The sequence below is a fragment of the Macaca thibetana genome, chromosome 13 (genome assembly GCF_024542745.1).
Source record: "Macaca thibetana thibetana isolate TM-01 chromosome 13, ASM2454274v1, whole genome shotgun sequence".
Taxonomy (NCBI): Eukaryota; Metazoa; Chordata; class Mammalia; order Primates; family Cercopithecidae; genus Macaca; species Macaca thibetana.
In genome coordinates, this window is record NC_065590.1 from 76,279,697 (window position 1) to 76,304,207 (window position 24,511).

The window sequence follows — 24,511 nt, forward strand, 5'->3', positions numbered from 1 at the left end:
TCTTCCCAGGAAGAACAAGACATGGATGTAACTTAGGTGGGTGCCGAGAGGTGTGGAGGCACTCAGCCTGTCGTTCTTCATTCCCACCCCCCACTTCCCTATTTGAAAGCATGATCAGCACCTGAGTTTCCACAGCTGCCTCCTCACTACCCTCCTTGGTCCCAGCTTTTCCCATCAGACCTATTTATGGACCAGCACTGAGATGCTGTCAAAGTACAAAGCACCTCTTGCCCTGCTTAGAACCCATCAGTTTCATCCCAGTGCCCTTTAAACAAGTCCAAACTCCTTGGCAGTGCCTCACAGGACCCTTTATGGTCTGTCTTTGCTTTCAACTCACCCATTTCTGCTCTTCCAAATCACCACCCCTACATTCACATACACATCTATTTTAAGACCCTGCAGCACTCTTCCTGCCCGCAGAGCTTCTTTCGTGTCTTCACATGTGCTCATCTCACTCTCCCCACTGCCTCTAGCAGGGGCCCCTACCTCTGGTTTGTCTAGATAATGTCCCCTTTTCCTTCCAGATACCAGCATCACCATTACTACCTTGACCACCATGGACCCGACAAGCAAGGGACCCCCTCTGAGTTGTTCCCATAGATCCCTCCTGCTCATCCTATGTCACCTGGGCTGTGATGGGTTATTTCATTATCTTTGCCTATTGTTCAAAAGCTTTCCATAGTATCCCACATTGGGTATAATGCCTGACACACAGTAGGTGCTCAATGAATATCTGATGAACAAACACATGACCAGGCCCCAGAAACGGTGAAATAAAAGGGTTTTTTGAGGCTGGGGCAGCAGGGAGTGGTGTTTCGGCTGCAGAATCCAAAGAGAAATTGTGACTAAGCAGGCCCAGAGCCCCAGCGGTGAATTATTGACAATACACTGAATGTTCTTGCAGCTTTGTTTCGAATGAAAAGGAAAAACACCCCCAAATTCCATCTTCAAGTAAAAGCACCAGTCCTCGCTGTCATTACTGCACCATTGTGAGATATTGCTAAGTGTTTCCATAGCTCTGTCTGCAGTTATAGAAATCTGTTCTTGCTTAATTTCCCCAGCACCCTCCAGAGAGATGTGAGCACAGAGCATGGCTATGAGTTGCGCTTTGTGCTCTCAGTCTGGACTGGCGTTGCTGGCGCCTGCCTCTGACAGCTGTGTTTTGTCTTTGTGTGTGTCCACAACCCCGTTGCCCCCAGTGTTGAGAGCAGATTGGACCTGAGGAAGAATCTGCGCTGCCAGAGCTTCAAGTGGTACCTGGAGAATGTCTACCCTGAACTCAGGTATCCGTCCTACCTGTGGAGCTTTGGCTGGCTGAAAGGAGAGGCCCTCAGCTGGCTTGGTCTGGAGAAGAGGCAGACAGTGACCAACTAGATGAGGGCTTTTATGTATATCGGAGGTCTAAGAAGACCAGTTGGCTCCCTTCACCCCTAAAACCAGAAGGGACCTTATACTGAATCAGTAGCATGAGGGGTTGCTGTTAGCCAGTGGCAGTATTTCTCACCTGCTTGCGTTTGAGCCCTGGCTTATGGACTCACTGACACTAGCTCCATTGCAGGCACTCATCCCCATCTGTGGCTCCTGGGTCTTTCCTTGCCGCCTCATTCTTAGTGGCGCCCTGCCCTTCTCCGAGCTGTGCAGATCTTTTGTAACAACCCAGCCCTGCCATTCTCAGAACGCTGCCCACCCTCTCCAGCTGGTAGTCTTGCTAATCCAATGAGCAGTGGACTCTCCTCTCCCTGTGACTCTCCTCCAGCATCCCCAAGGAGTCCTCCATCCAGAAGGGCAATATCCGACAGAGACAGAAGTGCCTGGAATCTCAAAGGCAGAACAACCAAGAAACCCCAAACCTAAAGTTGAGCCCCTGTGCCAAGGTCAAAGGCGAAGATGCAAAGTCCCAGGTAAAGTAACTGGCTGGGCATACGGGACCGTGTGTCACAGTAGAGGGAGGCGGCCAGATGACTCTGCCTCCATCACCTGCTCTTACATGACATCAGATGCCCATTTATTCCCAGAGATCAGTAGTGGAGCATGAGAGGTGTCGTCCCCCGACTCTGCCACTGTGCTTACACTGCTTGCTTTCCAAGTGCATAGAGTTCCTCTGAAAGACAGCTTAACAGGCAGCATCCTGCCTGCAGGAAATTGCCCATTAAGTTAGCAGGAGCTTAATGAGTTTGTTGTAGTTGGTGTCCTACCTGCTGGCAGCAACCGTGGGCAGGGTCAGGCAAGGCCAATGGCACAGCTAGTTCGCAGGTGTGAAATGCAAAGGGGGAGAAGGCTGCTGCTGGGTGACACTGCCTCCTGGGACAGGATGGAATGCCTGCTCTGTGAGTCTCCCAGCTGATTTAGCTCTGACTGGCAGGTAATCACATCAGATTTCGTAAAACCATCACTGTCCACCACCCTGTCTCTGGGCAGCATCCTTCTTCATCCCCAGCTTCACCTCTGCATCTCCTGCCTCCCCTAAGTCTGCAGGACCATTTGTGGTCCCTTCTCTGAAAGGTTTCCTGTGCTTTACTTGATTCATCGACAGAGTACCTTCCCCTCCCTGCCATGTTTTTCCGGACAGTCTTCTCCCATCTGAGGCTAGAACTGTTATTTTAAAGGTCACGGACAAATTCACAGCCTGTCTTGTAGCACTCTGCCTGTTGACTGCATTAAAGCACAGTGGCACACACCTGTAATCCCGGCACTTTGGGAGGTCAAGGCAGGTGGATCACCTAAAGCCAGGAGTTCATAACCAGCCTGGCCAACATGGCGAAACCCCGTTTCTACTAAAAATACAAAAAATTAGCCGGGCAGGGTGGCACGCGCCTGTAATCCCAGCTACTTGTGGGGCTGAGGCAGTAGAATCGCTTGAACCCTGGAGGCAGAGGTTGCAGTGAGTTAAGATCACACCATTGCACTCCAGCCCAGGCAACAATAGTGAAACTCCTCAAAAAAAAAAAAAAAAAAAGCGCATTTGTCTATGGCTTTTCACCTGGCTCTGTGGCTCAGTGCAATCCCCCTTCTCCTACATTCCTGTTCCTTTCATCTGTTTTCCTTGCTAACTCCTCACCCCCACTCTCATACCCTTCTGGCGGGTATTCCCCAAGATTCTCAGCTCACTGTTCATTTCTCTACAAACCATTTCTTGGAGACTTTTTTCATGCTTCCAGCTTTGACAGTTTCCTGTTTGTTGATTCACAAATTCCATATCTTTATCTATCCATGAATTCATTTATTTATTCAACAGCTACTTGCCTGTTAACTATGAAGATGCAGAGATGAAAGACTAGGTTGCAGGCCTGAAGGACCCCTCAAAGGGCCTAAAGTAAAAATAAGCTAGAAAGTAGCCATTGTGATGTAATCTCTGTCCTGGATGGAGTTTTGTCCGGGGTACCATAGAAGTTGCAAGAGATGGCATCCAAGTTAGGTGTGAGGCTCAGCGAAGGTTTCCAACCGGACTTGGAAATGAGTTGTATTCTCAGAGATGAGTAGAAATAGGCCAGGTTGGGAAGGGAAGAAAGGGTGGCCCAGGAAAGACCTGGAGCTGAGCAAGGACGCTGGCAAGGATGCTGCCTTTGCAGGGCTGTGGGAGAGTAGGGTTGGAGAATGGGATGTGAGGGGAGGGAGCAGCAGACGGTGTGGCTGGAGAGTAAGCAGGAGCCAAATCCTGGTCTCTCTTCCCATGCTGAAGAGGTTATGTTTTGTTCTGGGGAACAGGATGCTATGAGATCTCAGGAGAGGGTTAGGAATTGCAGATTTGCAGGTGCTGAAGAGGTTGCATTTTGTGCTGGGGAATAGGATGCTATGAGATCTCAGGAGAGGTTTGGGAATTGCAGATCTGCAGGTGTAGATCTCCCACCTGGACTCTCTCTCAACACTGGCTGATTGAGTGAGTCCATGGCCACACTGAACTCACTTGTGACTCAAGTCAACAGATGGCCATGAGCACCTGTCAGGCACCCTGGCTGCCTCCTTCGTCCCACTAGCTCTCTCCACGTGACCCCCTTCTCCCAGGACCCCCACTTCCAGCCTGGTCCAGCTCCTGCAACTCTTCTTTCTCCTGCACCCTTCATTGTCTCGTTTCTCAGAAGGGCTGCTCTTAGATCCCATGTTCACTTCTTTATGCTAGATCAGCATTCCTCAATCTCAGCACTCTTGACATTTGAGCTGGACATTTCTTTGTTGTAGGGGCTGCCCTGTGTGTTGTGGGTGGTCTAGCAGCATCCCTAGCCTCTGCCCACTCTTGCCAGCAGCACCTCCCCCAACACAAGTCAACACAAGTCACGGCCATCAAAAGTGTCTCAGACATGACCCAATGCCCCCTGAGGGAAAAACCACCCCAGTTGGGAGCCACTGGGTTAGATTATGGCAACAGCCTCCACTTGCTTCTCCTGCCCTGGCTGCAGCCCTGCCCCCACCCTGACGTTGCATGTGGTCACTAATCCATTGTTTTCAGTCTCAGCACAGACATCGATGGCTCCTAGTGTCTACCACAAAAGCCAGACTCTTGGCCTTGGTACTTGAGGCATCTCAACCCAGCTCCAACTTGCAGTGGCTTTTCCAGGACCCATATCTCTGCTCCAGTAGGGCAGGGGAGGGAGCTGCTTGAGTCAGACAGGAAAAGGGGAAGGAAACTGAGGTGTTGATTTTGCTTTAGGCGTGACTGCTTGGCTGAGAATGACATAATTTGCCCAAGTGGCATTTTGCAAAACGTTGTGAGTAGGTGACACACATCCCTCTCTTCTGAATCTGTGTGTGGGCAGTGCTGGTAGGCAGCAGCCAGAGTGTTGTCTTCCTCCTTTCCCTGGGGCAGGAGTGTGCTTGGTCTGTTTCCAGCAGAATAGGGGGCTTTTCTGGTACGTGATGCCTTTGGCTGCATAAGGAAGTGGGAGGAAAGGAGCCAGGTCTCTATGGGCCTCAGAGAGGGGCCCTGCAATGCCCTGGCCCCAAGAAGAGTTGTCAGGCCATTATTTGACCAGAGGGTAATAGTGCCCATCCCAGATGACCCTCCTGTCATGTGAAAAAGGGTAGGGACAACAGTCATCTTTGGGCAACTCACACTCATCCTGGGCATGGCCTACGCGTGAGCAAAGCATCTTCTCTGGAAGATGGTATTGAGCTGCCCCTCCTCTCTGCCTTGGCGAGAACAACTGGGTTGGTGTCACCACAGTGTGAATGTGGGGTGCTAGGGGAATACTCCATGACAGGACAATGCTCAGTCCACTTCACAGAGTGTACCACGGTCCAGGGACCACTCCTGCTGAGATGCAAGGTGGCCTGATGCTGGGTGAGACACAGCCCCTGCCCTCCAGGGCTCACAGCATGACTCAGATACATTTCCAAGTAATCTGGAGGTGTTAAACCCACATGGGACGGATAGAAATCCACATGACCAGGCCAGCTAAGATAATCTCCCTGAGTATGTGTACCTGTGTGTATGTGTGTGTAGTATACACTGACTTATATGGCCTTTCTCTTCTTTTCAGTGTCCACTCCTCCTTCCCATATAAACTACTATTCCTGTCTTCCTGCTTCCCAACCCCTTCTGCTAACACTGGGCTTTGTTGCATTCTCTCCTCTTACAGCTGCTTTGCCCCCATCACCTCTTCCCACCTCTGTCCTCCTACTTGTCCTGCCTGCTGGCCTGTCCAGAGGGAGTCACATCTGCCCCTCAAACCCCTAAACATGGTTTGTTCGGTCTTCTCTGCTCCCACTTCTTTTGTCTCTGAGAGGCCATATCAGGGAAGTGACATAAAAGCCTATTAAGTAGATGTTGCTATTATCCCATCGTACAGATAGGGGCCGAGGTCAAAATGATGAAACCACAGTTTGGAGAGGTTACCCAAAGTCATATCCTACCAATAAGGGTGAAGATGGATTTGGAGAATCTGGCCACATGTCATAGCTCTGCTCTTGCTGATGCTGGAGAGTCAGGGCTGGCTCTGAGCTCTTTTAGACAGGTTTAATCAGGGGAGAAGACAGCTGCCCCTGAAATTCCTCTTCTAGGTCGTAAACATTAAAACCATAAATCAGCTCCACCTTGACAGGGGAGAGTGGCAAGAGATTCTTCTTCTTGGCCAGTTTCCAATGACAACCTTTATGAAAAGATGAACGAAGGTTGTACCCCCATGTCAGGGTCTAGGCTGGAGGACCATGCCAGAGAGTAGTCCCCTCCCTGATGTTGTGGGCACTGGGAAGAGCATGAATGGAGGCTCCTACTCCCGATTCCACACCAGAATGTGGGACACACACCGCGCTGGCTTCCTGTCTTGCCTGCCCCCATTTCTTCACACCCTGGCTACATATCCAAGCTGGGTCACTCCCCACTAAATGGTCCCCCTTGGGCCTAGGGGTGTGTACTAGGAATATAGTCTACCCTCAGAGGACAAGGTCAAAGGTGAAGAAGCGAAGTCCCAGGTAAAGTAACTGGCTGGGGATACAGGACCATGTATGAACTCAGGGATGAAATCTACATAGGTTTTTTTTAATAAGACTTGGTCCTTTTGGCCTGGAGACTCTAGGGTCCTCAATTGTGGAGTAAAAGCACCAGAGAATGGGAACCAAGGGCTGAGTTCAGCTTTAGCTGCCCACACTCTCTGCAGGCCGGTGAGCCCCAGGCTCTGGGGCATCCTTATTGTTGAAAGGAGACTGTTTTGTCCTCTGGTTCTGACACTGGCTCCCGATGCTGCTCCACCCCCAGCCCTATCCATTCCTCACCCTGCCTTCCCTCCCTCTCTTGGCTGGCTTGTCAACCTTGAGAGCAAAATGTTTAATCTGAGTGTGTATTGAAGATGTCGGAAAACTGATGCCTTAGGTGAAATGCGAGAGAAATACATCATCCGTTTGTAAACATGTGAAGCCCGAGAAGTCTCCAGGTTAACAAGTTTCCTCTTAACTTTATTGGACTCCAGAAAAATATTTGTGAAAGGTAGAAAGAATATAGGTGCACGAATCTAGTTTCCATCCCAATTTTAAAAAAGGGGAAAAACATAAAACATATTTTTAGCTCGTCATTTTACCTGTCTCCCAGTGTGTGGGCTACTGGTTGTGGAGCATGCAAGTTGGGTACCCTGGGTGGGCAGGTGAAGATAAAGTCTCCTCCTAACCTGGACTGGCACTGGTGCCTTGAGGTGTGTGAACCTGAGTCTGCTGGCGGGACAGGCTGCCCGCATACCACCCTTCCTGCCTGATACCACCCTCCCTGCCCAATGCCACCCTCCCTGCCCACACACCACCCTCCCTGCCCAATGCCACCCTCCCTACCCAATGCCACCTTCCCTGCCTGATACCATCCTCCCTGCCCAATGCCACCCTCCCTGCCCGATGCCACCCTCCCTGCCCTATGCCACCCTCCCTGCCCACATACCACCCTCCCTGTCTGCTGCCACCCTCCCTGCCCGATGCCACCCTCCCTGCCCGATGCCACCACCCCTGCCTGATGCCACCCTTCCTTCCTGTGCTTTCTCAACACAGCCTTGGGAATGGCTCCATCTCTTCCTCCAGCATAGCAGCATCCCTGACCCCACCCGCTGGCAGCTAGTAACACCCCTTCACCCAGCCATAGAACCAAAAAATGTCTGCAGACACTGCCAGAGGTCCACTGAGTGGGGAGAGTTGAGAGCTGCTGCTCCAGGCTGATTGCTTGTTGCCTACCAGAGGTGGGGGCCCTGGGCCATTCCAAGACCAGCTCCTCTACTGAGGCCCCTCGTCCTCACTCCTGCATTTTTTTTTTTTTTTTTTTTTTTTTTTTTTGAGAAGGAGTCTTGCTCTTTTGCCCAGGCTGGAGTACAATGGCATGATCTCAGCTTACTGCAACCTCTGTCTCCCGGGCTCCAGCAATTCTTCTTCAGCCTCCCGAGTAGCTGGGATTACAGGCACATGCCACCACACCTGGCTAATTTTTGTATCTTTAGTAGAGATGGGGTTTCACCATGTGAGCCAGGCTGGTCTTGAACTCCTGACCTCGTGATCTACCCACCTCAGCCTCCCAAAGTGCTGGGATTACAGGCAAGAGCCACCGCACCCAGCCCTCTTTTAGTTACCTCTTAAGACAATCTTTCATCCCTGCTTCGCCATCCTGTGCAAGACCACAAGCCCCAGGCTGGGTGCTGTGGCCCTCTGCATCCCAGCTTCCACAGCCGTGGCCAGACTGGCATCTGCTAGAGAGAGGTTTCTGACCCCCTGCCCATCCCGTCCCTGCTCCCACCAGCAGTGGCTGTCTCCAGAGATGTCCTCCAAGCACACGTTTTAAGACTGTCTGGCCCAGTCGATCCCCTCCTCATTCACTGGTGACTCCCCTCCTCCTCAGACCCCAGCTGACCTATCCCAGTAGAGGGGGCAGGGCCACCCACACCAACCCCCAGGACAGTCTCTGGGTTGCCCTTCTATGGCTACAGCTTTGGGATAGGAGGGACAGTTCCTGGACCAAACCGAGGGTTGGGCTGCTTATTCTCATGGCCCAATAATGAGATGCAGATGAACTGGGAAAGAAGAGAGTTTATTTCTGTAACCGGGTACAGAGAGAAGACCTGGAAATTATCGCCAGACCAACTCAAAATTACAAAGTTTTTCAGAGCTTATATGCCTTCTAAGCTATATGTCTAAGTGTAAATTTACATTCATCTAAAGACATAAGTGATTAACTTCTTTTAATCTATAACTAAGGCCTGAGTCCTGAAGACCTTCTCCTGGAGCCTCAGTAAATTTACTTAATCTAGATGGGTCCCGATGCCAGGGGTGATTAACTTGTCTCCTGCTAAATCATGGAGGTTTGGGGAGTTCCTTCAGACCCCAATAAAACTTGTTTGTGGAGGTCTGGGGAGTTTCTTCAGACCCCCAATAAAATTTGTTTAATCCTAAACAGGTCCTGTGAAGAATTCCTTCATTATCTTGTCATGCTTCAAGGCCCAGGAAAAGCCTTGACAAACTCTTGGTGGGCTTTTGTGACATTCCAGCCTGTGTAAGGGCACTGGCCCTTTCAGCCTTTAACATTTAACCTACCCACTCAGGGCCGAAACAGTGGTCGGGGAGGCCTGCCTGTTCAGCTGTTAGGGAGACCTGGCCTGCCACAGGACCTGCATCATGGGCTAGGCTTTTGCCAGGCCCCCAAACGAAGCCACCGGCAGAGGGCCAGCACTCAGCGATCCAGGCCAGACCTGCTGAGCAACCTCTGCTGCCTTCCTGGAGTCCGTTTCTGACTGCGGGATTCTCTTAATAAACCCATTCATCACGGCCCTTCTGGGAAGTCTGACAGGCTGCAGAATGGAAATCTGAAAATGCTCTCCTTGCTTCCCGCCTGCGTGCTCCTGTCTCTTGCTTCTCCTCCCTCCTCTCCTCTTTCAGATGTGGCCAGACATCAGCCTTCCTCTGGGACATAAAGAGGCTAAATTATTGAAATGCCAGGAAATACCAGCTAATGGAAAGTCCACTTAACATGAGGGCTTCGTTATCTGTGCATGTTCACACATTCTCCTTGGGGGTCTTTGAGATGTTTTCATCAGGCCTTAGCCTGGAGATGCACCGGCTGCCCAAATGCATTTCTTCCTGAAAGGCATCTGTGGACAACAAGGGTCGAGGATGTCAAAAGAACTGCCCACCTGCCCACCCATCCAGCACTTCCAGTTTTGAGACCCCTAGGATATTAAAAAAGAACTGCAAAGTGAGCTCTCACAAGAGGCTTTTATATTTAATCAGTTAGTGCTTTTAACACAAAAAACACAATGTCATTGTATGATGGTGACTGTAAGATAATGGCAGGATTTATTTTTGAAATACTAATCTGTGGTTCCTTACAGACTCTACAGTCAGGTAATGGGTCAGAAGGAATGAACTTCGTCTTCCCCTGTCAGTGACTGTTTCTTTAGCCTCATTCCAGAGAATGGTGAGAAGTCTAAATCTGAGGTCAGTTGTACTGACCTCAGGGCATATGGCTTCCTGGTAGTCCAACTGTTGCATTTGACTTTTTGGCCCTTCTCTCTCCTCCCCACAGGCCAAGGAATATTCTAGGCCCACACCCAGGTGCCCACCTTCTAGATCACATTCTGGATATTTAGGACTTCAGAATCCCCCACTCAAATGGCCCCAGCCTAATTCAAAGCCCTGCGTGGGTCTCTGAGGGTGGACTGTGTCTCAGTACACATCCCCAGGTCCAAGGGAGACCATTTAGAGGGGAAGACTCAGCTTGGATATGCAGCCAAGATGCGGGAAGACAAGGGGGGCTACTCAGGCTAGAAGCCAGCACTGTGTGTATCCTATGGTCTGGTGTAGAATCAGGAGTGTGGGCCTCCATTCATACTCATGGCCCAATTACTCTACTAGAGAGGGTACTATTCTCTGGCCTGCCCCACCCCAGACCTTGGCAAGGGTGTACAACCTTTGTTCATCTTTTCATAAAGGTTGTCACTGGAAACTGGCCAAGAAGAAGAATCTCTTGCCACTCTCCCCTGTCAAGGTGGAGCTGATCTTTGGTTTTAATGTTTACAACCTGGAAGAAGAATCTCAGAGGCAGGCGTCTTCTCCCCAGTTTAAGTTGTCTCAAAGAGCTCAGAGCCAGCCTTGACTCTCCAGCATCAGCAAGAGCAGAGCTGCTGGAGAAAGTTGGTGTGGGGGCCACTGGCTGGTGTATGACGTTGGATAGCCTCTCCGAACCTTGGTTTCATCATCTATAAAATGAGGATAATAGTAATACCTACTTAATAGGATTCTTATGAAAATTAATCAATCTGTGTAAAGTTGTCAGGATAATACTGGGCACATCACAAGCACTCAATAAATGTCAGCTCTTATTAGCAGCAGCAGCAGCAGCCTGGTCATTGCACCACCTCTGTGTGGACAGACTTCCTTCCCCTTTCAGCTTATCTTGGAGAAAGGCAAATGGGATGTGTAGAATGTGATGTTCACAGGGCCAGAGAAGAACTTCTTGATATGTCCCAAGGAATGTATCTCATGACTTTATTATAGAAAATTTCAAGTATCTATAGATACAGAAGTCGAATAGTATAAAGAACTATATAATAGTATAAAGAACGCCCTTCTCTCTCCTCCCCACAAGCCAAGGAATATTCTAGGCCCACACCCAGGGGCCCACCTTCTAGACATGGACACCCGTTGCCCTGCTGTAAGAACAAGACTCATGGACAGTCTTGTTTCATCTATATTTGCATCCCTCCCCAGCGAGTACTTTCTGATCTAGGTCTTCTCCCAACACCAGCAGTTTGAAAAGGGATAAAAGAATCCTTACACAGGAGCCATTCTCCCGCTAGGCTGGTGAGTCACAGATCAAGAGAGCCAGGCGTCATTGTCCAGCAAGTCAGGTTGACTCAAGGTGGACGTATTCAGGACAGCAGAAGGTCCTGAGCCTATGGGAGTGGTTCCTCTGAACCACCCAGGTCCCAGAAAACAATAAAGTCTTTCAGCAGCCTGTGGAGGTCAGGAGAGGACCGGGGACCAGGAGGGAAGGTGCAGAACAAGAGGCAGATGACCACTACCTCTGCCTGGGAGACACCTTGTCCTAGAGTAGGGGGCTGGCCTGCTAAGTGGACTTTTTTCATTCTTGGGCCAAGGGGAAGTAGCCAATGAGTAACCTGGTCCAGAGGTTCAGGGTCAACGTGTTTCAGGGATGTAGTGAAAATAGATACAGCCCTCAAAGGATCCTCTGCAGTTTCCCCAGGGGACCCAATTCAGGAATTATCTTCCTTGCCCCCAGATGGAGGCAAGGGGTAAATGTTATCCTTATTTACAACCTGGGAATAAAACTGCTTCCACCAGCACTTTCTGCCCCACTGACTTAAGAACTGGGAAGTGCTTGTGGCTTCATAAGCCACAGTTACTCTGTGATCTCTGGCACTTTGGAGGGAAAATGTTGGAATCGTTTCTCATAATGAACGACACAGCATGCCCTTCTTCCTGATGCCAACAGAACTCTGCTTGTCAATCCGATTTCTCAGTTTTTCTCCCTGCAAGAGCTCAGGGTCCAAAAGATCTATTATTCTGGCACATGCACTCTCCTGAAACAATTTTAATCCTCATAACATTCTTCATTCCCTCAACCCTTCTTCATTCATTCCCTTGGAACACTTGTTCCATTTGTCCTTCCATCTGCCTCTTGTCGTAACTCTCATGTGCTCTAGACACTGACTCAGACTCCCTTTCAAAGAACAGGGGACAGCCTAAAGGTATCTGGTATGGAGGGGTTGGGAGTTGACCTGCTAAGTGGCTGCTTGGAATGCCAAGTGCTAGGAACATACCCTCTCAAGACGTTTTCTCCAGACAGAAAATGTGGAGCACACAGCTCAACTGGGGTTGTTGTTCAGGCTCCTGCCCAAAGGCCAGAATTGTTCAGGACTCCCAGAGGCAGCCTGAATGGCCCAGGCCCAGGCCCCTTCGTGGGGTACGGGAGGGAGATTTCCATGGAGATATGACCTCTGAGTCTGTGGCACTTGAGTAGCATTTTCCAATGTAACCTTGGTGATCATTGCCTACTGGGACCCTTGGTGCTTCTTATCAACCTGTGCTAATCACACCCATAGGTGTGGTTGTATCCCTTGAGTGGTGGCTTCCTAGATCCTGAACAAACCTTCCTGGTCTCTTTCTCCCCAGGTGTGGGCCTTCACATACACCCAGCAGATCCTCCAGGAGGAGCTGTGCCTGTCAGTCATCACCTTGTTCCCTGGCGCCCCAGTGGTTCTTGTCCTTTGCAAGAATGGAGATGACAGACAGGTAAGTGCTCAGCAGGTCCCTGGGATGTGGCCATCTCCGTAATGTGACTGCCTGTTTAGGGCTTAGTATCATGAGCAGGAAAAGAGAGAAATTGTTAGAAGAGGAAGAGTTGATAAGAGAGGTCAGGAGAGGGAGGGAAAGTGCTACCTAGGACCCCTTCTGTGTTGCTAGCAGCAATGGCAACATCCACCCTCACTGGTCAGCCTGCCCCATGAAAGCCTATTGATTTCCACTGACCACACCATGCCCATTCATCTTCTACTTTCCTGTCATTGCTCTGTTCCCCACCTGGGATCCCAAACAAGGATCTCAGGGTCACAAGGATGAGCAAGACTTGACCCTTGCCTTCAGGGCCCTGGGCTCTGGCAGTGTGTCCCCCAAACTTCCTAGCATTCTGGGCACATGAAATGCCCAGTTCCTCTAGCAGCAAAGTGATGTCTCCATTCAGTTTCTTGCCAACTGGGTATTGGTGTTAGAGAGAACAAGATTAAAATGCCTGTTTTATGGTTTACTGGCTGTGTGACCCATGGCAGGTTACTGGACCTCTCTGGGTGTCCATTTCCTCCTCTCTGAAATGGGGTTGAGGAGGTCCACTACGCAGGGCAGCTGTGACTGTCTCTTGGCAGTAATGTGCTTAGTGCCTGCTCCGGGGTGCTTCCCCTGGTGTCCAGTCCCTCCTTTGTCGTGCGAGGTCAAGTGTGAGAACCTGCTGCATGAGACCCGCCTCTCTGCTCTGGCCCCTCGTGTGCTGACACATTTTGAAGAAGCCCCCAGCCCCTCCTGCCATCACACTCGCTGCTCCCACCACCCCAGCTCTTCCCCACTTCCCTGCCGTCATGCAGATGCTGAGTGTAGACCATTTCTTAGGTTGCTCCTGTGACTAACTCGCTTTACATTTTCTGGGCTACTGCTTGGAAAGTTACTGCCTCCTAATGAGTTTTCCTAGTAAACATATTGATTTTGCTTTTAACTCTTTTTAATCCAATTTAAAAAAAGAAACCAACAATAATACCTGGCAGAGCAATTAGTTACAGTTTTAGTGCTTATGAAACCATGAAATCAAGTCTCTGAGTGACCCTAGACATGAGGTACCTACCTTTCTGATAATGCCAGAACTCATTCATTCACTCTCCTCTCTGTCTTACCAGCAATGGACCAGAACTGGTTCCCACATCGAGCACATAGCATCCCACCTCTGCCTCGATACAGATATGTTCGGTGATGGCACCGAGAACGGCAAGGAAGTCGTCGTCAACCCATGTGAGTCTTCACTCATGAGCCAGCACTGGGACATGGTGAGCTCTTGAGGACCCCTGCCAGAAGCAGCAAGGGCCACGGGGTGGTGCTTCCCTGGACCAGAACAGACTGGAAACTGGGCAGCAAGCAGCCCACAACCACCTCAGACATCCTGGACTGGGAGGTGGAGGCAGAGTTCCCCGCCCAGGATAGGAGTAACTGTCTCAGGGAGGACAGAGGAAAATACCACAAGCCAATGGGGCTCAGAGACAAATCCCACATGTTCTCAAGGCCATTAAGTTCCAGTCCTGGCCAGTCTTTTCGTGATTGGTATCTGGAGACAGAAACCTAATGGGAAGTGTTTGTTGTTCCTTTTCTTACAAAGGAAGCACTCTCTGGAGGCCAGAGGGAAAAGCCTTCTTTGTCACTAGGCCAGGACTACATTGAGAGACGAAGAATGGAGGTTGTTTTCAAAACAAATAAAGAAAACTTTAGAAGTTGTCTCTGGACATCTCTTGCTCTTTTCTTCTTATGTTGGCTCAGGGCTAAGCTGAGCTCTTCACAGAATAGGGGTAGGGGGTGGGGAGCACCTGTGGCAGAGTGGACAAAGATAGGGAGACGGGAGACCTGTGCCCTTATCCTGGGCTGCCACCAACTAGCTGTGGGATCTTAAAATGACATGTAACTTCTTTGGCCCACCATTTCCTGTTATGTCAAAGTGGGAGAGTGGGACCAGATCAGGGGTTTCTATTGATGATGCACACACACCTGCCTCATTCTGGGGAATTGTCTAACTTGGAGGCTGTAGGCTCCCCTGTGGAGATCCTGGTTCAGTAGGTGTGGGGTAGGGTCCAGACATCTCAGCTGATTCTGACACCACTCCTTGGTTGAAAACACTACCCTACCTAGATGGTCTCTCTGGCTGCTAGGGCTTTATGGCCTATGGCCTTTGGCATAGAAGTTTCTTACTCTAATAAATCCCCAGCTTACTGGTGTGCCCTGGGAATGGGTTATGGTTGTTGTCCATTATTATTAACTAGGGTTTAAGAGAAGAACCAATCCATATGAAGTTCCCAAAATATGGCCATCCCTTCTCTGCCCAGGTGAGTTTCCTACATGCTGTTTGGTAACTGACTTTGTTATCCACTGCTGCATAACAAATGACCCCGAACTTTAGCAGCCTAAAGCAACACACATCTATTCTCACATGGCTTTTGTGGGTCAAGGATACAGGCGTATCTTAGTGAGATCCTCTGCTTCCGGGCGTCTTACAGGGCTGCCATTAAAGTGTTGGCCAGGGCCACCGTCATCTTAAGGTTCAACTGGATGGAGCTAGATCTGTTCCAAGCTCACTCAGCAGTTGTTGGCAGGATTTGGTTCCTCACAGGCTGTCGGCCAGAGGCTGCCCTCAGTCCTCTGCCATGTGGGCCTCTCCAGCATCACCGCTTGCTTCACCCAGGTAAGCAAGCCAGGATGGCAAGCGTGTCACCAAGATGGTCTTTTATAAACTCATGTCAGTTAGAAGTTACTTGCCCTCGCTTTTGGCATATTTTATTTTAGAGAAGCAAGGTATCAGGTGTAGCCCGCACTCAAAAGAAAGAATTAATGTCAGGAGGCAGCGATTGCTGGGAGCCATTTTAGAATCTGCCAACCACAGGAACTATTATATTCTAAGCAGGTATCCGTTTCCCCTTCATCCAGAAAGCCCTTCAGTGATGGGAATTAGTTCAAGCTCATCATTATAAAATCCATTACTGCAGACTGCTATAGACTTGGAAAGTAAAGAGTCGAGTGTGTGCAGCCCCAGAAGCTCCTTCGGTGTTGGATCTGTTTGTTTCTGCAATGCCCTGGTGGCCTCCCGTAGTTAGGATGTGGCTCTTTTGTTGAAGCAGTTTCGCTCCACACAGGGAAAAGGAAGAGAGGCCATGGGTAAATACAGCTATCTATAGAAGACATTCTGATGACTCCTAAGCTCTGTGTCCACATAGTTGAAACCAGGCCTGCAGAGAAGAATGAGAACAGACACATTCACCAGCAACCTCTCCCCTATGTAGTGAAACAGGTACTGCACTGGAATAAATATAAGAGAGCCTAGGATTGTCCTCATCTGTCCTCTGTTGCCCTCAGTGTATGTGCCTGTCTTTGAGCTCCCTGGTGGCAAGAAAGTTATCTCTTCTTTATCCCCGCCGCTGGGCTGGGCACTTCAGCCTCTCAGTGGGTGTTCTCCTAAATGGATGATCGAAAAACTATTCCTACTTTGGGAGGCCGAGACGGGCGGATCACAAGGTCAGGAGATGGAGACCATCCTAGCTAACACAGTGAAACCCCGTCTCTACTAAAAATAACAAAAAACTAGCCGGGCGAGGTGGCGGGCGCCTGTAGTCCCAGCTACTTGGGAGGCTGAGGCAGGAGAATGGCGTGAACCCGGGAGGCAGAGCTTGCAGTGAGCCGAGATCATGCCACTGCACTCCAGCCTGGGCGACAGAGCGAGACTCCGTCTCAAAAAAAAAAAAAGAAAAAGAAAAACTACTCCTTGTCTGAGACAAGTGACATTATTTACATTTTACTACCCCTATAAAGTCACAGAATGCAGGTGGCGTCGGGTGTTTCTCAAACACCCAAAGGAATGGGGGCAGAGGAATAAAGGCCTCGGCCTCAGAGGGGCAAATGCACCTCATCTCAGCCTATTTTGATGTGGCTCAGTTGGCTCCCTGGCCTCCCTCTTACAGCCAAAGCCCTTGGGATGATAATGAAGAGTCACCTTAAAGGATGTGGAGGGTAATCTGCTAAAGGAGGTAGGATGGCTCTCACGTGAGCTGCCACGCCTGCGTCTTAAAAAGCCTCCTTAGTGGAAAATGGAGGTTCAAAACTCTGATGGTGCAAATAGGAATCTCTACAACTGTGCAGAGATATCCAAATGCTCTCCAGCCACTAACCTGAAGGTGATGCAGCCAAAGCAAGACGAGTTGGGGATTTAAAGGCAAGCAAAGCAGCCATTCTGAACCTCTACCAATTCAAGGCAAAGCTGACAATCACTGGATGGGACAGTAACATTCTCCAGTCCCAGGGATGCCTTTGCCTGCAAGTGTGCAGCAGAGAATGTGCATGGCCAAGCTTTCCCTGGCTGGCTGGTGTTTTGGTGGATGCTGAATGAGAGCCCTCAGTCAACTCCGAATATTGAGTTTGAATGCCAAAATGTAGTAACCGGGACTAGCCCACTTAGTAGGTCACCAGTAGCTGTGAGTGAAGGTGAAAGTTTGTCAAATGATATCAGCCTGTGTCAATAAAAAAGACCGACACTCAAAGGATCTTAAGCGTTCACAAGATTTAGACCTCAAACCACGCTTGGAGAGTCATCACCTTAGAGCGGTCTCACCATACTGCCAGGTGACGAAGTGGCCAGGTGTGGCAGAAGCCCCTTCCCCCGAGGTTGTATCTGGTAGTGGAAACAGTATGGACATCTGAGGATTTTATTGGTGTGATGTGTGTATTAAAGGAAATTGAATTTATATATATATATAAAATATTTATTTATTATTTGAATATATATTATATATTATACATATTAAAGGACAGGGAATTTATACATATATATGAATATATATTATATATCTGTTGTGTGTGTGTGTACACATGTGGGCATAGCAGGCATGCTCTGCTATTTGGATTAGAGTTGAAGTCATGATGGTGTTGAGTGAATGGGGAGAAATGGGAGTTTTCAGGTCAATCTGCGCTCAGTATGGGTGGCTGAGCTTGGTGCCATATTGCATCTGAGACTCACTCTCTTGAGTGATCTGAGACTCACTCACAGTTTTCTTCTGTGCTTTGTAATTTCTCCCTGTGAGCTCATTTTCAGCAGGAGTTTCTGCCTCTAGGTATCCCAAGTGCCCCACTTGTGGAGGCATGCCTCAGGGAAGGTTTGCCTTGGCCTCTGCTGGGGTCCTACCGGGTTTCATAGACTCCAAATGGACTTGTACATTGATTTCTCTGTTGGTGGTTTCCACACTGTGAGTGATGAGAATTTGGACCCCACCTCTATTACTTGGCACAAGCTTGGATTTTGATCTTTCCCAGATTGTCATTTTTCTACCCAAAATCGTAGTCCTGCTCCATGCCATCACCGCTCATCCAGCTGGTGGGTGGGGTGTGTCTAGCCTCTCTAAGCATACAACAATAGTAGGGCCCCATTTCTGGCCTCTGCCACCCAAGAGGCTGTGGTTTTCACATCTGCCCCTGCCTGGGTGTTAAAGCCCCAGCCCTGTTGATATGCACCTGGCTTCAATTCCCCTTCAGTGCTCATTCATGACTGACTCTGAATTCCCATTTGTTTTTAGAATCTGGAATTTCTCCCTTTTTCCTTTCAAATGCAGCTGTGATTTCAAATTGTTTTATCCAATATTTACATATGTGGGGGAAAGGGAGCTCCCCGCACCAGCTCAGACCAAAGTCCCTTAGTGCTGTAATTAGCTGTCACCACTGTCTTTCCCACTGACTGTGAGACCATATCTTATTGTAGACACTCAATAAATTTCTATGAATGAGTGAGAGAATAAGCCTGTGATTCTTTAATACCACTTTCTAATTACCTCCTGGCTACAGTTATCAAACGTTAGAGTTTTAAAAAGACAGCAAAAGCAGAAACAGAGGACCGAGAAGACAAATTTATAACAATAAAAATCTTGTGATAATACACATAGATTTAGGGATCATGCATATTTTACTTCATAATGACAGAGTTTAATACTGAAAATGCTAACTGGAAAGAACTATCAGTAATGGAAGTCTTTAACACTTCAGTAGAGCCCAAAAAGAATCTGTTCTTATGAACTCTGGGGGATGGTGATGGAAGGGTTGAGGGGAAGCCTGTATTTCATCTGCATGAATCTCAGGCAGATTCACTCACATCTGGCAACCGAGGCCTAGTGGTCCAGCTTATACCTGCGGTCCACCATAGTTTACCCATAGTAGAGTTAAGTACCCTGTTTTCCCCGACTCCACACGCTGAGCCATCATCCTGCCCTAACCCATCCATTCTCTTAGTACCCAGGACAGCATCTGGCACATAAGGGTATGGTGAAGGTTTGTGGGTTATATGAAAAGTCTAGCAGCTGTGCAGACGTGGCCTCTGCGATGCCCCACGCGACAGATAGAAGCCTCTTCTCCTGCACCATCCAGAGCTAACCGCCCGAGCTCCCTCGTGGTCTGTGGACTCTGGCAGCCCAACTCGGATTAGCAGACTCCAAAGCTCTGAGCACTTTTCCATTTGCCATGGAGCCGACTAATTTAATGAAGCCGTCACAGTGCAAACCTCAGGGCGTATTGGAAAAGGACTTGAGCACGACATTATTTCACAGCAGTAGATTGCATCATTTTCATTTCACGGCTTTCCAATGGGAAATAATAAAACAAAATTACAAACATAATGAAGAAAGAAAGAAGGAGAAAAAAAAATCTTGGGTGAGAGACGCATCTTCTGTGCTGTGACAGGGCTGGTTACCTTATTCATCTGAGCCAGTAAATATTACCTGGCCTCACTCTGCAGGAAGGAGCATCCCAGAATGCCTGCACCTGCTACTGAAGATAACGGGCTGCAATAACTCACTGTCCAGATGCAGCAAGGAGCGGTGAGTGCCCCTAGAGATGGCTAGCTGGATGGCCCTCCAAGAAATTCCATCCTCCAAGAGCGGAGCCTTCCCTGGGCCAGCCACAGTACTGGGCCGAAGGGCTACCACTGGTGAGGGGGTGGTGGGTTCTTCCCTCTGGAAGACAAAGCAGCTTCAACAGTGGAGCTTCACCCATTCCTGGGATGAAGGAAGGAAAATGGGTTCCCGCCTCCATTCATCCTGCAGGATGCTTTTGGTGTAACCGTGTGTGACCTGACAGCCAGAGGCTAAATAGGAATCAACAGAGAGATGAAGCTCTTTCCAAAAGCTGTTCTCATTAATAGCACTGAGGTGTGCAGATGGAGGGCGGCAACAGAACTTGACTGGGCCTTCTATTTTATTCTGCAAGCCTGTGCCTCAGCTCAAGAGATGCCCCAGGCCTGTCCCTACAGCAAGAAGATGGTGCCCCTCCGTTCCACCCAGGCCCCAAATTCCTTTCCTTTCACTGAAAATAGCTTTTCTCCTCCAATAGTGGAAGAGTTTGAGGACATCCAGGATGAGCTCCCTCTTCTTTGCCTCCAGAGTCTCCTCCAAGGCTGCCTCTCACCTCGATTCCCCCTCCCTTCTTGATCCCTCACTCTGCCTCCCCCTCTGCCAACCCCTCCCCAGCAACTGAGTGGCAGAAACATCCCTCCTCCCCTGACTTAAAGCAAAAAGCCTTTCTGTGAGCCGTAGCTTCTCTTTCACTTTGATTGACATGCCCTGCTAAAGCATAAAGGCTAGTCCTATGGGCTCTGGTAGTAGATAATACAGGTTCAAACCCTGGCTCCTCTAGTTCTCAGCTGTGTGACTAAGAGCAAGTTACTTAACCTGACTGAACTCAATTTTTCTCCTCTGTCAAGGAGCTAATAATCACACCTGCCTCATAATTTCACCGTGAGATTGATTGAAATGATTTATATGAGGTTCTCAGTACAGAGCCAGGCACGTATATATGTCCTCAGAAATGTTTGTCATCCTTGTAGTTCATCATAAGGATTAAACATCAGGTCCCAGAGTGGAGGGCAGTGCCTGTGAGTGTCGAGGGATGACCCCTCATCTGAGTCTGTGCAAGCTGCTATAACATGTCACACCCTGGGTGGTTTAAACAGAGAAACATTTATTTCTCATAGTTCTGGAGGCTGGGGAGTCCAAGATTAAGGTCCTAACACATCGGTATCTGATGAGGGCCCACTTTCTCCCTGTGTCCTCACTTGGCAAAACGAGGACGAGAGAGCTCATTCTCTGCAGGTCCCTTTTATAAGGGCACTAATCCCACCCACAGGGCCTCCACCCTTGTGACCTAATCATCTCCCTAAGGCTGCACTCCTTAACACCCTCACCTTGGGGGTTAGGATTTTAACCTATGAGTTTGGGGGGACAAAAACCTTCAGTTCATCGCACTCTTCAATCCTCAGACGTCCATTAGAGGCCAGGCTGAGACTCCCCTGTGCAGTTGCCTGGGGCATGGAGTCCTGGAGAAGACTCAGACATCCTGCAAGCACCACTCATTGGTCCCAAACGGGATGAGATCAGGAGGGAAAGTAAACAGAAAAGGGCAGTGGGGATCAGCTCTGGGAATGGTGCCCCCTGCTGGTTTGCGCCCTGTCATTGCATGCAGTTCTTAGGCAGTCCTAGCGCTCTGTGTTCCTTTCCCGCCTCTACTCAGGAAACGGGTTCCTGCCTCCTCTGCTGAGCCCTGTGGAGAAGCTACGCCATGTGCAGTGTCTGTGTGTTGCCAAAGAAAAGGGCGGGAGACACCACAAAAGAACCTGGAGGCGGGGCCCAGCACCTCCAGAAGCTCCCTTCTCCTCATGGGGAGGCCATGCCTCTCACCAACATTTAGGGAATATCGCTAGCTCCAGCTCTCCTTCTTACCTTTAGTTGGAAACTTCTGGTCTGACCCATGAGTTCAGCTCTCACGCCTTACTTCTGCCTCTCTTCAGCCTGGCACCTGCATGATTTTCAGTTTGGGAGCTACCCAAGATGTGCCAGAGTCCAGCCTGGGCTTCTACTGCCTACCCAGGGGGCATCTGTTCCAGGTGTGGGGTCTGCTCCATCTTGCTAAACCGGGGACAGGAGTCTTAGACCCACTGAAGCTTTTGTCCCCTTGCTCTGGACAGCTGGTCCAAATGTGTCCTAGGAGGTAAGAACAACGGGAACACAAGCACAGAAACAAGAAAGGGCCAGCCTTTTCTCAGGGAATGGAGGGCAAGTCAACAAGCCTGTGGTGAAGGAGACATGGAAAAAAATGGGGGGCAGGTAAGGCTGGGAAGGTGACCTTGAATGCAAGGCAGAGGATTCTGCACTTAATAGAGTAAAGTAGCTGTGAGCCACTGAAGGTTTTGGAGCAAGAGAGTGGCATTGTAAGAAGGACGTAAGAAGAGGAAGATTGACTGAGTAGCATGGAGGAAGGTGTTTTACAGGCGAGATTCTGTGAAGACAGGGCCTGTTAAAGACTCCAAAGATGTGAGACCTGAACTATGTTACTGACAGTCAAAGCAAAAAATAGACAATGGCTATTTTTCCAATTGTGGGGGTGGATGTAGGAGACAGAGAAGAGGGAGGAGGAAAGGTGGAGCAAAGTGAGAGAATGGCCTTCATGCCAAGTAGATTCTGCTGAGCTTACTGCGTAAATTCCTTCATGGCAGCCACATTTAATTGATCCATTTGAGTATCCAATAACCAGGCTTAATTTCTTAATTGCAAAACACAGACACACAAGAGAAATACTAGTAGCATAGCAACCACTTATACAGTGCTTGCTTGGTGCCCGGCATTGTTCTTAGAGTTTTAAGGAATTTACCTTAGTCAATGCACATAAAAATAGTAGCTCTATAATAATAGCTACTCTTATTATCTCCATCTTAGAAGTGAGTAACCTGAGAACCAAGCAGGTTAACTAACTTGTCCAAAGTCACAACTTGTAGTAGAAGTGAAATTCAAGTCCAAGAAGTCCACTCTTGAGTTCTGGGTTCCGGTTCTAGGCTTTGCTGCCTCTCACACTGAAGATAAAATAACAACTCATCTTCTTATCAGAAAGAAAATGCTACAAATACAGTTGAAGTCCCTTGTGGAAAACTCTTTCACGAGCTGACTTTTAAACTTGAGTAGTTCTACGTTGCTCACAACTGGTTAGCCCCACTGACTCAGAGTCATTCACTCACGGACCATTTGTTAGGTAGGGAAGGGAGAGGGGATGAAGCATTTAGTGAGCTGCTATTATGTGCCAATGCTATGTTTATGTGTTTTATGTTCACTCTTTTATTTACTGCAGGCAGTGTTCCAGATAGATATCATCATCAGCTTTACAGATGAGGAACATGAGCCTCAGAGGAGTTAAACAACTGGTCGAGGTTGCCCAGGTGATATATGGCAGAGCGGGAGCCTCTTCTCAATGGCCATGCCTCCCAATTGATGTGGCATCAGCCCCCCAAATGTATATGTAAATCACCGAGCAATAAATATTTACCAGACACCTGCTATATAACAGGCACTATGCCAGAAAGTGGCCACCGGTCCTTGCCTTCAAGGACAACAAGCATGGGAGAGGAGGTTTTATTTGAGAGAGAGAGCAGGGAAAGAGAAGGTGGGAGGGAGGATGTGCTTGGTGGGATCACTGCTATCCCAGAGGTTGCTTGAGTCCAAGGGGCACAGAGGAGGGAAAGGAAAAGCTTTGCAGAGGATTGGAGGGCTGAGTTGTGAGGTTGACAGGACAAGAGGAAGAAAGGGTAGAATTCTAGATGCAGGAGCCCACATTTGCTTCCCCACACTGCCTTTGAGTAGCACGATTAATCCCCTTTGTGTCCCCATAGCACCCTTGTGTCCTCGTGGAACACTGTGTCTCCATGTCCTTCTGTGTTCCCAGGGGACTCTCTGCACAGCCCATCTTAAGATTTACTCCATTACCTGCATGTCCTCTGTTCATGTGTTGGTTCCCCCACCCCTACTGTGTGTAAACTCCTCAGAGAATGGGACCCACACTGCCTCTGGCAGGGTCTGGCTCTCAAGGGTGCTTGTCAAACTGAACCTGAATAGACCCAGCCAGGTCTTCCAGATGCAGCTGCTCCTTCATCTGCTTCCATGTCTAATCAAACAGGTCAAGATTATTTCTTGGTCCAGAATAGGTCCTTGCAACTTGGATAGCACAAAGAGGCTGCAGTGCATTCTAACTACCAAGAACTCTCTGTGGGGTCGTGAAGCTGATGAAAAACTCTCAGACGCAGCCTCTGCCAATGGACAATCAGATGCTCCTGTGCTGCTGCTCTGGGCAACTGATAGTACAAACCCAGCAGAAGCCTCAGAACATTCCGAAGCTGCCTGGAGGGCGCAGGGTCAGAGAGGACTCCCCCACTGTCCTCAGGGTTCCCCGGGATCCCCGAGAGGGCTGGCCATCTAAGAATGGGGGGCCATAGGCTAAGAGTCCAGAGGGATGACCACTCACCACCCTCCCCAGTGACAGCTGGCTTCGAGACATACAGACCGAGGCAGCTTCGGGGTAACAGCCAACCAGAGCTGGCCATAGGCAGACATGTTCCAACCACGGGAAGTAATTCAGCTTTCAGAGCCAGAAGCTACAATGTCAGGAGCATGACTTGAAGATTTCATCCCTTCAGCTGCTGGGAATTCTCCATTATAAAACAAGCCATTCCTGTAAAAAACAAGTGTGATGATCTCTGCCTCTTCTCTCTTGAGTCTTTCTAACTTCAACAGCCCAACTGTATTGCCTTGAATTCTGTATTTCTATGGCAGAATGAAACAAAAAGTATAGAATACTGAGCATGAACAGAACTTTGAAAAGAGGATCTCTAGTCCAATTCCGACTTCATGCAGCCCTGTACCCAAACTATAGCAACTACTTGCTTCCATTTTTAAAACAACTTGAGGAGTCATTCTTAATTTACTCAAATCGAATCAATAATTAGTGG

At 49.1% G+C, this 24,511-nt stretch overlaps 1 protein-coding gene across 2 annotated transcripts in view; it reads left to right on the forward strand.

The window, feature by feature from the left end:
• The window catches only part of GALNT14 (polypeptide N-acetylgalactosaminyltransferase 14), a 228,342-nt gene extending 213,892 nt beyond the window's left edge, over positions 1-14,450 (forward strand). Inside the window, exons 12-15 of one of the 2 annotated variants that reach the window (XM_050755243.1) lie at positions 1,200-1,283; positions 1,757-1,901; positions 12,586-12,705; positions 13,854-14,450. In XM_050755243.1, coding sequence (XP_050611200.1) covers positions 1,200-1,283; positions 1,757-1,901; positions 12,586-12,705; positions 13,854-14,012 — 508 coding nt within the window. In that variant the 3' untranslated portion in view covers positions 14,013-14,450. The remainder of the gene's footprint in view (positions 1-1,199; positions 1,284-1,756; positions 1,902-12,585; positions 12,706-13,853) is intronic. The other variant, XM_050755244.1, reaches the window with a different exon arrangement.
• Positions 14,451-24,511: the final 10,061 nt, after the last annotated feature.